The 11,917-nt window shown below is 41.5% G+C and overlaps 1 protein-coding gene across 1 annotated transcript in view; it reads left to right on the forward strand.

The window, feature by feature from the left end:
- Nucleotides 1-556: 556 nt before the first annotated feature.
- Nucleotides 557-11,917, forward strand: part of LOC107293594 (tyrosine-protein phosphatase non-receptor type 13) — a gene marked incomplete at both ends in the record, with an annotated part of 34,738 nt that continues 23,377 nt past the window's right edge. The window contains 8 exon segments of the mRNA XM_015822750.1: nt 557-642; nt 1,557-1,719; nt 4,908-5,122; nt 5,295-5,393; nt 7,556-7,905; nt 8,613-8,675; nt 8,792-8,966; nt 11,281-11,473. Of these exon segments, the coding sequence (XP_015678236.1) occupies nt 557-642; nt 1,557-1,719; nt 4,908-5,122; nt 5,295-5,393; nt 7,556-7,905; nt 8,613-8,675; nt 8,792-8,966; nt 11,281-11,473 (1,344 nt within the window).

Here is an 11,917-nt window from a genome sequence, read left to right on the forward strand (position 1 = left end):
CCTGAAAGAATCACTCCTACTCAAAAAGGACAGTTCTGATTTAAATAGCATTTCTGTGGAAGGCAACTTCAAATAGATATCATAGCTCTGTGGCAGATCCCATGGTTTGAACATAGACTGTTCTAGATTAAACCCAAATGCTCCATCTGGAGAGCTACTGCCACTCATTTGGGTTAGATAAATCAGTGGTTCAAGTTAGCTTCAGCAACATTTCTAAAAAAAAAATCTAAGTATTCAGATTTTATATTTTTGGAAAGAGCTAGAATTATCATAATCAGATCTGCTTGTGGGTATGGCTACCAAATCTGGCCTGCAGATATCTGGTTGAACACTAGATGACAGCAAAGCAGTGAAGTTTTCTGTTTTCTGCCTTTCTTTGCTGCTATCTAGAGGTGATTTGGATTTTTGCAGTCCAGCTTTAGTTATGAGAGCTGAGAAGTACTCCTGATCTATAAATATCTTGCTGAAATTAATGGCTATTGAATCAAATAAACGATTGTGTCAGACCTATGTTTGCTTCTCTTTATTGTTACAAATATCTCTTGTTGGCTCTTAGGTGACCGAGTGCTTTCTGTTAATGGGATCACATTGGAAGGAGCAACACATAAACAAGCTGTGGAAATCATGAGAAACACTGGCCAGGTAGGAAACAACAGCTGTCTTGATTTTGGTTACTTTACATTATTATAATCCCAGGAAGGAATAAGAAACCATATTGAAACTTATCTTCAGTCACATCAGCAGTGCTTACTCTATTTGTTCCCCTTGAACACGCAACTCTATTTAAAAAAAAATCTATGTATGAGCACAAAAGCCTTTCTGATAATTCAGAGATTCCAACCGATTTACCAGTTTGATTCAAAGAGTGATTCAATTGAATCAGCCCTCAGACTGAAGCCTTGTACAATCTTGGTGTTTTTAGCTGGTCATCTCTAGAACTGTGTATAGGTAATCCTTGATTTATGACCACAATTGGGACCAGAATTTTCATTGCTAAGCAAGTTGGTTGTTAAGTGAGTTGCGCTTGATTTTACAACCATTTTGCCACAGTTGATAAGCAAATTACTGCAGTTGTTAAGGGAATCATATGGTCATTAAGCAAATCTAACTTTCACCATCGACTTTGCTTGTTGGAAGCTATCTGGGAAGGTTGACAGCAATGATCACATGATTCTCTGAACACTGCAACTATCGTAAATACACGCCTGTTGCCAACCACCCAAATTTTGATCATGTGGCCATGGTCTTTGGTGTGAGGACCAGTCATGAGTCACTTGTTTTCAGTGCTGCTGTAACTTCCAACAGTCACTAAGCAAGTGATTGTAATTTGAGGATTACCTGTAATGAAAGATAAACAAATTCGGTACAACTCTTAAACTCTTTTTACTTCTTAGTGCAATGGGACCTTTTCTTGTTGTGTGGAATTATGGAACAAACAGAGGAAATCTCAAATGTCCTCACTCTTTATCCATCTTAAATTAATTCTGTAGGTTGGTCATCATAGCTAAGAGCTGTTTGATTATTAAAGCCCCACCTAATTGTGGTTCCCTCTGCAGGAGGTCCATCTAGTACTAGAAAAGGGGCAGCTTCCAGCAGCCAGAGTCCAAGCTCCCACGACATCACAGTGCACACCTACAAACAAACCCAGTCATAGTGTCCTCCTGGAGAAGCCTGTGAAGAAGACTTCATGTACCAGAGAATACAACTTTGTCACTGATGGTGAGATTGTTTCTAAATACAACTGAGACTTTAAAGGAAAGATGAAACATAAGGTTTAGTTGGACTCATACAGTCTAATAAGTCTTCTTCTTCTTCTTGTGCCTTATCCGTTATCAGACGTTGGCGATCATGTTGGCAATCCTGTTTTTATCAGCAGCTGCACAAAAAAGTGCTGCTGAGTTTTGTCCAAACAAGTCCCTTAGATTTTGAAGCCATGATGTTCTTCTTCTGCCTGGACCTCGTTTGCCTTCAATCTTTCCCTGGAGGATTAAATGGAGTATGCCGTATTTTTCTGGGTGTCGCATCACGTCTGAAATATTCTAATTTTCGTTTTTTAATTGTTTTGATGATTTCCCTTGGCTTTCCCAGGCGGCTTATCCCCTCCTCATTTCTGATCTTGTCAACCCAGCTTATACGTAACAGCCTCCTGTAAATCCACATTTCAAATGCTTCTAGTTTCTTCAGGTGGCCTTCTGTCAGAGACCAACTCTCTACTCCATAGAGCAGGATAGAAAAAATATAACAATAAGTCATAATGTGGTTTTTTTCATTCTGGCTTAGCCTGATATACAAACTCTATTTGCAGTTATATTGAATAAAACTTACAAAAACAAATCAGAACTGAAGACTAGGTATGCACCAGATCTTTAGTTTTAGATTATCAGACATTTTTTTTCTTTTAACAGCCCTGTAATCCCTTGCATCAGGGTAGAGTCAGAGTGACTGAATGGAATTGAGCATTTACTGACCGGATGCCCTTCCTAATGTCTATGCAGTGTCCACAGCAGACAATAACTCATTGCACCCAAAGAAAGAAATGTCTGCTGCTACCTAGGATCGAACTCACAGCCTCCTGATTGTGAGGCGAGAGTTTCACTTCTAGGCCACCACGCCTCTTCTTTAGACTTTCAGACAATAAGAGCACAATACTAAAATCTGTACTGTCTTTGTTCTATTTGTCTACCTTTTAGAAAAACAGTTCTTTGGTTTGCATATCAATTTTTCTTCCCCTTTTATTTCCCTATTAAATGTGTATTTTTTTTTTTGCTTTTCATTCTTTGACCACAAAAAGAATGCTCTGCCTTTGAAATATAATCATGAATATACTGTGTCATTTTGACACTCTACATCAGTCTTCCTGAACCTACTACCATATCTGTGTACAGAGACTTAGATTTTCTAGCCGGCAAGAGTAACATTTCTGATTCTACCATCAACTGATCTGTTAAGTAATTTTTTGGAGCATTCAACCCAAATCTGCATTCCTGTAATTTGAGATTGTGATATTTATATCCAGGATTCTTACATGATAGAAAACAGTCATGTTATGTTATGTTATGTTAATTTTAATTTGTATACCGCCCTTCTCCCATAGGACTCAGGGCGGTTCACAGCATATTAAAAACAAATACTATACACAAAATACAAAAATACAGAAATACAAAAAATCTAAACCCCAATAAAAGCCGAATTAAAAACCAAATATTGCCAGCTGTGTTTCCGATTAAAATTACTTTTAAAATCATCCCTACCTAAAATCCTCCCTAGGTCAGGCCCGCTTGCTGGAAAAGCCATGTCTTGAGGGCGCGGCGGAAAGTAAGGAGATCCGGAATCATCCGGATCTCGGGGGGTAGTTCGTTCCAGAGGGTNCTGAGGAGGCCCGCTCTGTGGGAGCGTACCGGTCTATGGGAGGGAATCTGTGGCAGAAGGCGGTCTCGGAGGTAGCCAGGTCCGATGCCATGGAGCGCTTTAAAGGTGGTAACTAACACCTTAAAGCGCACCCGGAAGACCACTGGTAACCAGTGCAGCTCGCGCAGCAGCGGTGTCACATGGGAGCGACGAGTCCCTCATGACCTCTGTCAGCATGACACCAGTCTACTAAGGCTTTAAAGCAGGGGTGTCCAACCTTGGCAACTTTAAGACTGGCTGGGAAATTCTGGGAGCGGAAGTCCACAGGTCTTAAAGTTGCCAAGGTTGGACATCCCTGTTTTAAAGTAAGGCTACTGGCATGCAATAAAAGTTAACAGTATTCCTCATTTAAGATACCCATGCAAATAAGCAGATTTTAACATCATGCTGACAACGTGCTGGTTCCGTCTCTGGTTTATTCTGGACTTGTGGATTTCAATCTGTATTAGAAGGACAGGTAGTTTCAGGGGCAAGGAAGACCTCTACCCACCTTCAGCAGGTGCATCAGCTACTATCCTCTCAGCAACAATATGCTAGTCTTACCAATCCATGCCCTAAAAGTCTCTCATCTGGATCCTTCTGGGTAAGGATCAGTAGCCTTGAAGAGGGACTTGAAGCTGTGAGTGCTGCAAAACGTAGCTGCCTTTTTTGTTAAATGGGACAGCTAAATGAAACTACACTCATCCTGGAAACATGTCAATTGCCTGTGTCCCACTGTGTTTCTTTTAAGGTATTGATATTGGTTTATATAGTCCAATATGACTTAACAACCAAGTGCTTAAAAGATCTCCTAGCTTTCAATCTGGAAATCAGTTCAGGAAGTTCTGATGTTCTCACAACTACACAACTGTGTAGTTGCAGCCAAGAGTTGGACCTTTGCTATGGCAGTGCCCCAATTATGAAATTCTCTCCCAAGGAAAGTTTAACTGTGGCACTCTCAGTGTCTTGGTTTTTTTTAACAGTGACTAAACATATGCCTGCACATAGAGTCATCTGTAAATTATTGCAGAACCAGATTATTACTTGATTGTCTATTGTATTGCCAGCCTGCCTTCTTCAAATTGAACTTGGTTAAATAAATAAATAGATGTTTGCATTTGTTATTTTAAACATTATTGCTTGTATTGGAATGATGTTACTTAAGACTGCTGCACTGGGAGAAAGAGATAAACAATGCTTCGAACAGCAATAGATTAAATCATAATCTATTTTTCACTGCACATCTATAAACTATTTCTTAGCTCCTGAATTTTTTTATCTGTTCTGGAATCCTAATATTATTTTCAGCTGGATCTCTTTGAGTTTTTATGAAAGTTTTAAAATTGTCCTGTTTTCATATTCTTACAACATCCTAGGTCACGTCCCAAACAGCGTTCATTTTTCTGATCGTTACAGATATATCTTAGCTAATCGGATTCAAGAGAAAGGACGAGTGAGTGTGTACAGGTGAACTGTGAGCGTCTTTTGATGTGCAGTAACATGGCTCATTTCCTTTTTAGACAATACATTCGAGGTGAAACTCGTGAAAAACAGTTCTGGGCTAGGCTTCAGTTTCTGCCGTGAAGATAGCGTCTCCCCAGAACAGCCGGGTTCCAGTATAGTCAGGGTGAAAAAGCTCTTTCCGGGACAACCAGCTGCAGAGAGTGGGCAGATTGAAGTTGGAGATGTCATCCTGAAAGTCAACGGTTCTTCTCTAAAAGGGTTATCTCAGCAGGTTAGTACTTTCTATCCTGGCTTGGAATCAGTCTTTCATGCATTTGTGGTTCACTCAAAGATCAAGTGTGGCCTTCAGCGCAAAAAGATTGTATACCCCTTCTTTTAAGTGTTACCCTATTCATTGCAGGCTGGTGCCAAATGTAGCTGATGAATAATGTTTTGTCCTTTAGGAAGTCATCTCGGCTCTCAGGGGAACTTCCCCTGAAGTCACCCTTCTCCTCTGCAGGCCACTTCCTGGAATTTTGCCAGAGATTGATCCTACGTTATTGGTAAGAATTAAAAAGTATACTAGGCTTTTTGTGAAACCGGTGTCATAAAGGTTTCCAAATCTTTTGCATGTTCACCCAAAAGTATAAAGGTAAAAGTTTCCCCCTGTCCAGTCATGTTTGACTCTAGAGCAGTGATGGCGAACCGCAACCGCAACCCAGCAGTGATGGCGAACCGCAACCCAAAACCCATTTATTTATCGCAAAGTGCCAGGGCCGCATCAGCATTGTGGTGCCCGCAGGGGGGGACCTCTGAGTGCTGTTTATGGCACGCAAAACCCGGGGGCGCAAAAATGGGCCACCGTGCTGCAAGGCGCAAAAACGGCCGCTGCCGCACCGCAGGGTGCACATACAAGGTGCTGCATCACACAAGAACGGGGCAGGACTAGTGAGTATCACGCAGGCACTAGCCCCGCCCCATTTGCAGTGCAAAATACTTCCCCCTCCCTTTTCTTCCAGTCCAACAATGGTTGGTGACCTCTGCTCTACCACCTCTACTCGAGCTTGCTAGTCGGCCGCTTCGCCTCCTTTGTGCTGGGTGGGGCTCCTGCTCCGGGCGGCGGTGGCAGCCTGATGGACCTGCTGCTGGCGGTGGTGCATGTGCCAACAGAGAGGGCTCTGAGTGCCACCTCTGGCACGCGTGCCATAGGTTCGCCACCACTGCTCTAGAGGGCAGTGCTCATCTCTGTTTCTTAGCCGAGGGGCCCAGTGTTGTCCAAAGACACTTCCATAGTCATGTGGCCAGCAATATGCCGAGGTGCACAGAACTTGTTCCCACTGAAGTGATACCTATTTATCTACTCGCATTTGCATGCTTTTGAACTACTAGGTGGGCAGCAGCTGAGACAAGGAGCTGGAGCTTACCCTGCCATGCGATGCTTGGGTCTCGAACCCGGAGTGTCAGCTTTCCAGCTGACAAACTCAGGCCTTTAATCGCTGAGCCATCATGCCCATTCCCACAAGTATATTTTGGCTAATATGATATCAGAGACAAGAGATATGATATCTCCTGCTGTATAGGTGGTTACCATCAATAATGGGTTTAGTCATAAAGTAAACAAGCTATAGCTTAGGGCAGGGGTAGGCAACCTTGGCTCTTTTATGACTCGTGGACTTCAACTCCCAGAATTCCTGAGCCAACATGGCTCAGCTTGGAAACCTCTCCCTTTCCCCTCAGCATGGCTGGCTCAGGAATTCTGGGAGTTGAAGTCCACGAGTCATAAAAGAGCCAAGGTTGCCCACCCCCGGCTTAGGGCTTCACAAAATTTCATATTTTTGAGAATTGTTATGTGGCTTTTATGTCTACTGTAATTTTTAAAAATCTTGTCTTGCACATTTTTTATGTGTACTGTAGTTTTAAAATAACTTTGTATGCATTAAAGGGGATATATGTGTTTCAATGTTTGGTGGCCATCACAGGGGCCTGTTTTGGTACCCACTTTTGTGAGAGCTCTTGGTATAACTTTTTAACAAAAGATCTCTTTAAGTTTTACAAACAGTCCTTGACTGAATAACTATAATTGAGCCTGGAATTACAGTTGTAAGTCATGCCAGTTACTTACATCAGGGGACCCCAACTCCCAGTTTGTGGACCGGCACCAGGCTGAGGCATGCCAGAAACCATGCAAACAAGTGAAGCCCCATCCACAGGATGTAGGCCACATGCGAAACAATGGTCTGTTTTTTCTGGTCCGCAGAAAAAACTCTCCAGGGAACCGGTCCCTGATGCCCAAAAGGTTAAGGGTGGGTGCTGATTTTATATTTCTGCATCATACTCAAAGTCATCCTGTGTTTAGTCTGGCTGTACCCACTTACTAGGCACAGGCAGCTGTTGCCAGAACAAATCTAGCAATGTGGCTTTCCTGATTTTACAACATTTTCTGCTGTGGTCATTAAGTGAATCTCTATTGTCTTTAAGTTGTAAGCAAACCCATTGTCCGCAAACACTGGTGTCCAGCAAAAAAAAATATCATAAATTGTGATCATGTGTCTAGGACGCCATAAATGGACATAAATGCAGGCTGGTTGCCGAGTGCCCAAAATGTGATCACTTGACTGCAGGGGGAGTGTGTGAACATCATAACTTTGAATCTGAGTCGTAAGGACCTTTTTTGGGGGGGGGTTTGTCCTTTGGTCAAACAATTATTTTCTTCTGCTTATTCTAGACACCCATCCATTCCCCACCACAAATATTCCCCAAAGTGGGCAAAGGAAACCTACCACCCCCTAATGGAGAACAAGATGATAGTTCTGATGAAAACGAAGCCATTGACCAGAACAAGGTCAGGTCTCCTTCTCGGAGAGACAGCTACAGTGACAGCAGTGGGAGCGGAGGGGACGAAATCATCGCAAATGCAGCCAGCCCAAAGTGGAATTCTGCTTTGTATCAAACCCCAAGCAAGTCAGCAGCTCAAGCACCTAGTCCTTATGAGACATCCAGCAAGCAAAGGGAAGCAATCCACACAGCATTTTGCCCCCCTCTTGAATCATCTAGGAAGCAAGACATGGAGAACAGGCATGTTACATTGGTTGACTTTATAGCATATAGTCTTGCTTGTATTTTATTTGTTCAGATGTGTGATTCTGAGCCCTTACTGACATCTTCTTTGTCCATTTATCAAGATAGTGAATTTTGATTGAATTTTTGCATCAGCAGGGATGATTGTTGTTAGCAAAATGTTCCTAGCCATTGTTTAACACACTTTTCTTCCAGCTCATTTCTGATAATGCAAATGCAATGAGCTAAGACAGTGATGGCGAACCTTTTAGAGACCGAGTGCCCAAACTGCATCCCCAAACCCACTTATGCATTGTCGAGTGCCGGTGGATGTGGCCCATTGGGGGGCATGGCTGCGGTGGTAAAACGGCAGACTGAGTGGGACTAAAAAGTTCAATCAATCAATTCCAACTTTGCAAGATCTTTTTTTTCCCCGCGAGAAGTTGAAATTGACTTATTGATTGAACTTTTTTTTTTTTTTTGCACACGGCAGCGGAGGCCTAAACCGAAAAGGTTTTATAAAACCCAGATGAAGGCCTAGGACTGCGGCGACGACGCGCGTGCCCATAGAGAGGGCTCTGAGTGCCGCCTCTGGCACCCGTGCCATAGGTTCGCCACCACTGAGCTAAGAGAAAGGTTTGGGGGCTAAATAATCAGAGACAGAATGGAAAATTGCTCTCACCACACTCTTGTGGGGAAAATTATGCCCTCTTTCTCCCATATAGAGATAATCAGGGTGGGTTAACTGGGATGAAGTGTCCTGAAAGCCTTATTTCAAAGCTGAAAATGTAATACAATTAATACATTCAATTCATCCCATACCTCTGCAGCTGGCAACTGTATCAGCTCCTGTCAGTGACTTTGGAAATAACTCCCCCCCCCTTTTTTTTTTTTTGTCTTGTAGCAACCCTCCATCACCTCTGCTAATGGAGTTGTCACCAATATCAAACCAAAGAACCATCCCACTTAATTTTACAGAGGAAAAATTCAACTCTTCTCTCTCTGACTTCACATCTCCACAAGGCAGACTGGCGCCGCTTTTCAGTCAGCTTGAAAAACATGCAGATGAATATGAACCAGTAATTCCCTACTTTTTTTTCCTGATTGTCGATTGTGGGTATGGGTGTGGGTAAATTGCACAACGTGACAAAGTACAAGTTACTTAGCTACTGCTAAGAAGCTGACTAGAGGAGTCTGGGAGTTGAAATTCATACATCTTAAAGTGACCAAGATTGAGAAATGCTGGTTTGGCTAGTAGCCATGAAGTTCCCAGGTGGTTCTCCATCCAGTTGTTCACCATGCCAACCTTGCTTTGTTTCTAAGATCAGTCTGGTTTGACTATGAATGAGATATTCCTAATGAGCTCTCTTTTTGCCAGTATTAATTTGAAACAGGGGAGGAAAGAATTCTATGGCCTTGTAATAAGAACATTAACTCTCTTATATGGACAAAAGTCAAAGAGAAACTTGATAGAATGAATAGAAAAGGGAACAGAATGAAAGGTCAGAAGCTGAATTTTTGAAGATGGAAACAGAAAGTTTCATTCACCTTTAATCCTCAAAAACGTCAGTGTAGATCTTTTTGATTTGAAGAAAATCTGTTTTTTCAAGCAGAAAATTGAAGCTTGATGTCTCCAACCACACTGATGAATTGGTCCCCGGGAAAGTACCCCAACTTCCTGATTTACATACTTACAAATAAGTATGCTTTGCGCTGGTTTTCCCTTCCCTGCAGAAAGTTGCTGATGGTGTATGAAGATGGAAGGCTCTAAATGTGTACAAAAACACAAGGGAAAAAAAAGAAAAAGGATAGGATATCAGAAACAAAACAATAATAGTAAATATTAAAAGGTAGAAAAAAAGAAATGAATAAAATGTGTTCTATCAGGGAGACAGAGTTATGTGACGATGCTGGTAAAGTTAAGCTAAAAGTCAGTGTGATTTGAAAAGTGGACTAGGACAGGGGAAGCCCAGCTGAAATTCCCACCTCCTACTTGAAGTTCATTGCATAATATTGAATTATGCAGCAGTCCTTAGTTCAGGCAGAATTATTTGATCCCATTGTTGGGTGGATAAGTTGCACAAAAGAGAAGGTCTGTTCACTGACTTGAGTTTTGAAAAGATGGCAAGGTATAAAGTCACTCCTTAAAAATAAACCGCTGTGCTGCATGAAGACTGTCACGAGCAATAATCTACAAATGGTTCTTATTATGGGATCAAGATATCCATCCAGAAAGATAGTTGCCTACTGCATCACTGCTATTTATTATTCTGGCTTATCAGTCCTTCTGGTGTAATACCAGGCCTATATAATTCACCTTAAGTCATTGAGGACTGAACATCTTCAAGTATCACAAGAATCCTTAAAACAGAATTGTTTTGACAGTACAAATGAAGCATGCCTTCAGTTTTAATTTTAAAAACTTGTTCTTTGTGGATTGAGAGATGCCTGGAGGGCATAACAACACCATAGAGTGATGCTGAAGCAGCAGATTCTGTACAATGTCTCTCAGAAGTAACTTGAAGGACATGGTAGGTCTTTCAAGTTGGTATTGACGCGGAAGGTCATAATCAACATAGAAGATCCATGACTATCTTCCAGGTTCAATGTAGGACACCCATCATTGATTTTCCCATGTTTTATTTTTACTTACTGGAGGAAGAGAACCATGGGAATTTCTTTTCTTGCTATTAATATACTACTAAATAGAAGTCTCGAAGATGCTTTTTCAAAAGGCAACTGGGCATTGTTTTTCCTTAAAGACGTTTTGCTTCTCATCCAAGAAGCTTCTTGAGTTCTGAAGAAGTAAAGAAGCTTCTTGCATGAGAAGTGAAATGTCTACAAGGAAAAACAAAGTCTAGTTGCCTTTTGAAAAAGCACCTTTGGGACAACCATGACCTGGATGACTGAGAATCTCCATAGATGCTGAATGGAAGAAGTTTGTGTTTTTTGTATAAGTTAAATTACCTTTACTCTATTGAAAAAAACACAAGGAAAAAAGCTACTATGCAACTAAGAGAAACTTTGGGGAGGGAGATTTAAATCAATGATGTTTTTGACTCTACCTGGATCTACTTTTTCTACTACTCTGGTCAGATTTAGAATCTCCCTGTAGACCTACCCTTTAGATAAACCCCAGAAATATTTTTGGATCTGAACCTCCCATTTTATTTATCTTTTCCATTTTATATTTTTGAAAAGTTTGGAAGAAAATAACTATGCATAAGCTGTTTTTCCTGTACCCATATACAGATTTTATGTAATGCAGATATTGACTAAGCTATGTTATCTCCTCTTTTATGTTTTCCTGCTAGATGCACATTAGATGCTAGCTGCGTACAGTGCCGTTGTGCTTTTGACTCTGGTATATAATAAAAGTCTCTTGCTCTTTAGGAAGTGGAACTCCATGTAGTTCTAACTAAATCTGAGAAAGGTAGCCTTGGCTTCACAGTGACAAAAGGCAGTGATAATATCGGCTGTTACATCCATGATGTAGTACAAGATCCTGCCAAAAGCGATGGGCGGTTGCGACCTGGAGATCGTCTAATCAAAGTGAGGAACATTTTTTTCAAATCTAAAACATACTGTATATGCCGTACAAGAGAAAGGAATTTGGAGGGAACAGAGGTGGGATCTGAACTGCTACCAGAGCTCGTTAGGTTATGCAAATATGGATTATGCAAATATCTTGGACAACACCAGCTCAAAATTGTTGTTTGATAGCCTTTTTCTTAAGTGCATATCTGTTTGAGAACTATTTGAATGGTTCTTTGCAATGGCTTTAACGGTGGTGATTATTATGGTTTATTAAGCTAGTATCCTATCAACCTTCCCCCCCTTCCATTCAATCATACCGAATTCTCAGAGACTTCCTGGACAAGTTCCTGCAGTTTTTTTTTTGGCAAAGTTTTTCAGAAGTGGTTTGCCATTGCCTGCTTACTGGGGTTTAGAGAAAGTGTCTGGCCCCAGGTTACCAGGCTGGCTTTGTGCCTCAGGCAGAAGTAAAATTCATGATTTCCCAGTTTCTAGC

This window comes from Protobothrops mucrosquamatus, unplaced genomic scaffold (genome assembly GCF_001527695.2).
Source record: "Protobothrops mucrosquamatus isolate PMUCROS unplaced genomic scaffold, P.Mucros_1.0 scaffold1667, whole genome shotgun sequence".
Taxonomy (NCBI): Eukaryota; Metazoa; Chordata; class Lepidosauria; order Squamata; family Viperidae; genus Protobothrops; species Protobothrops mucrosquamatus.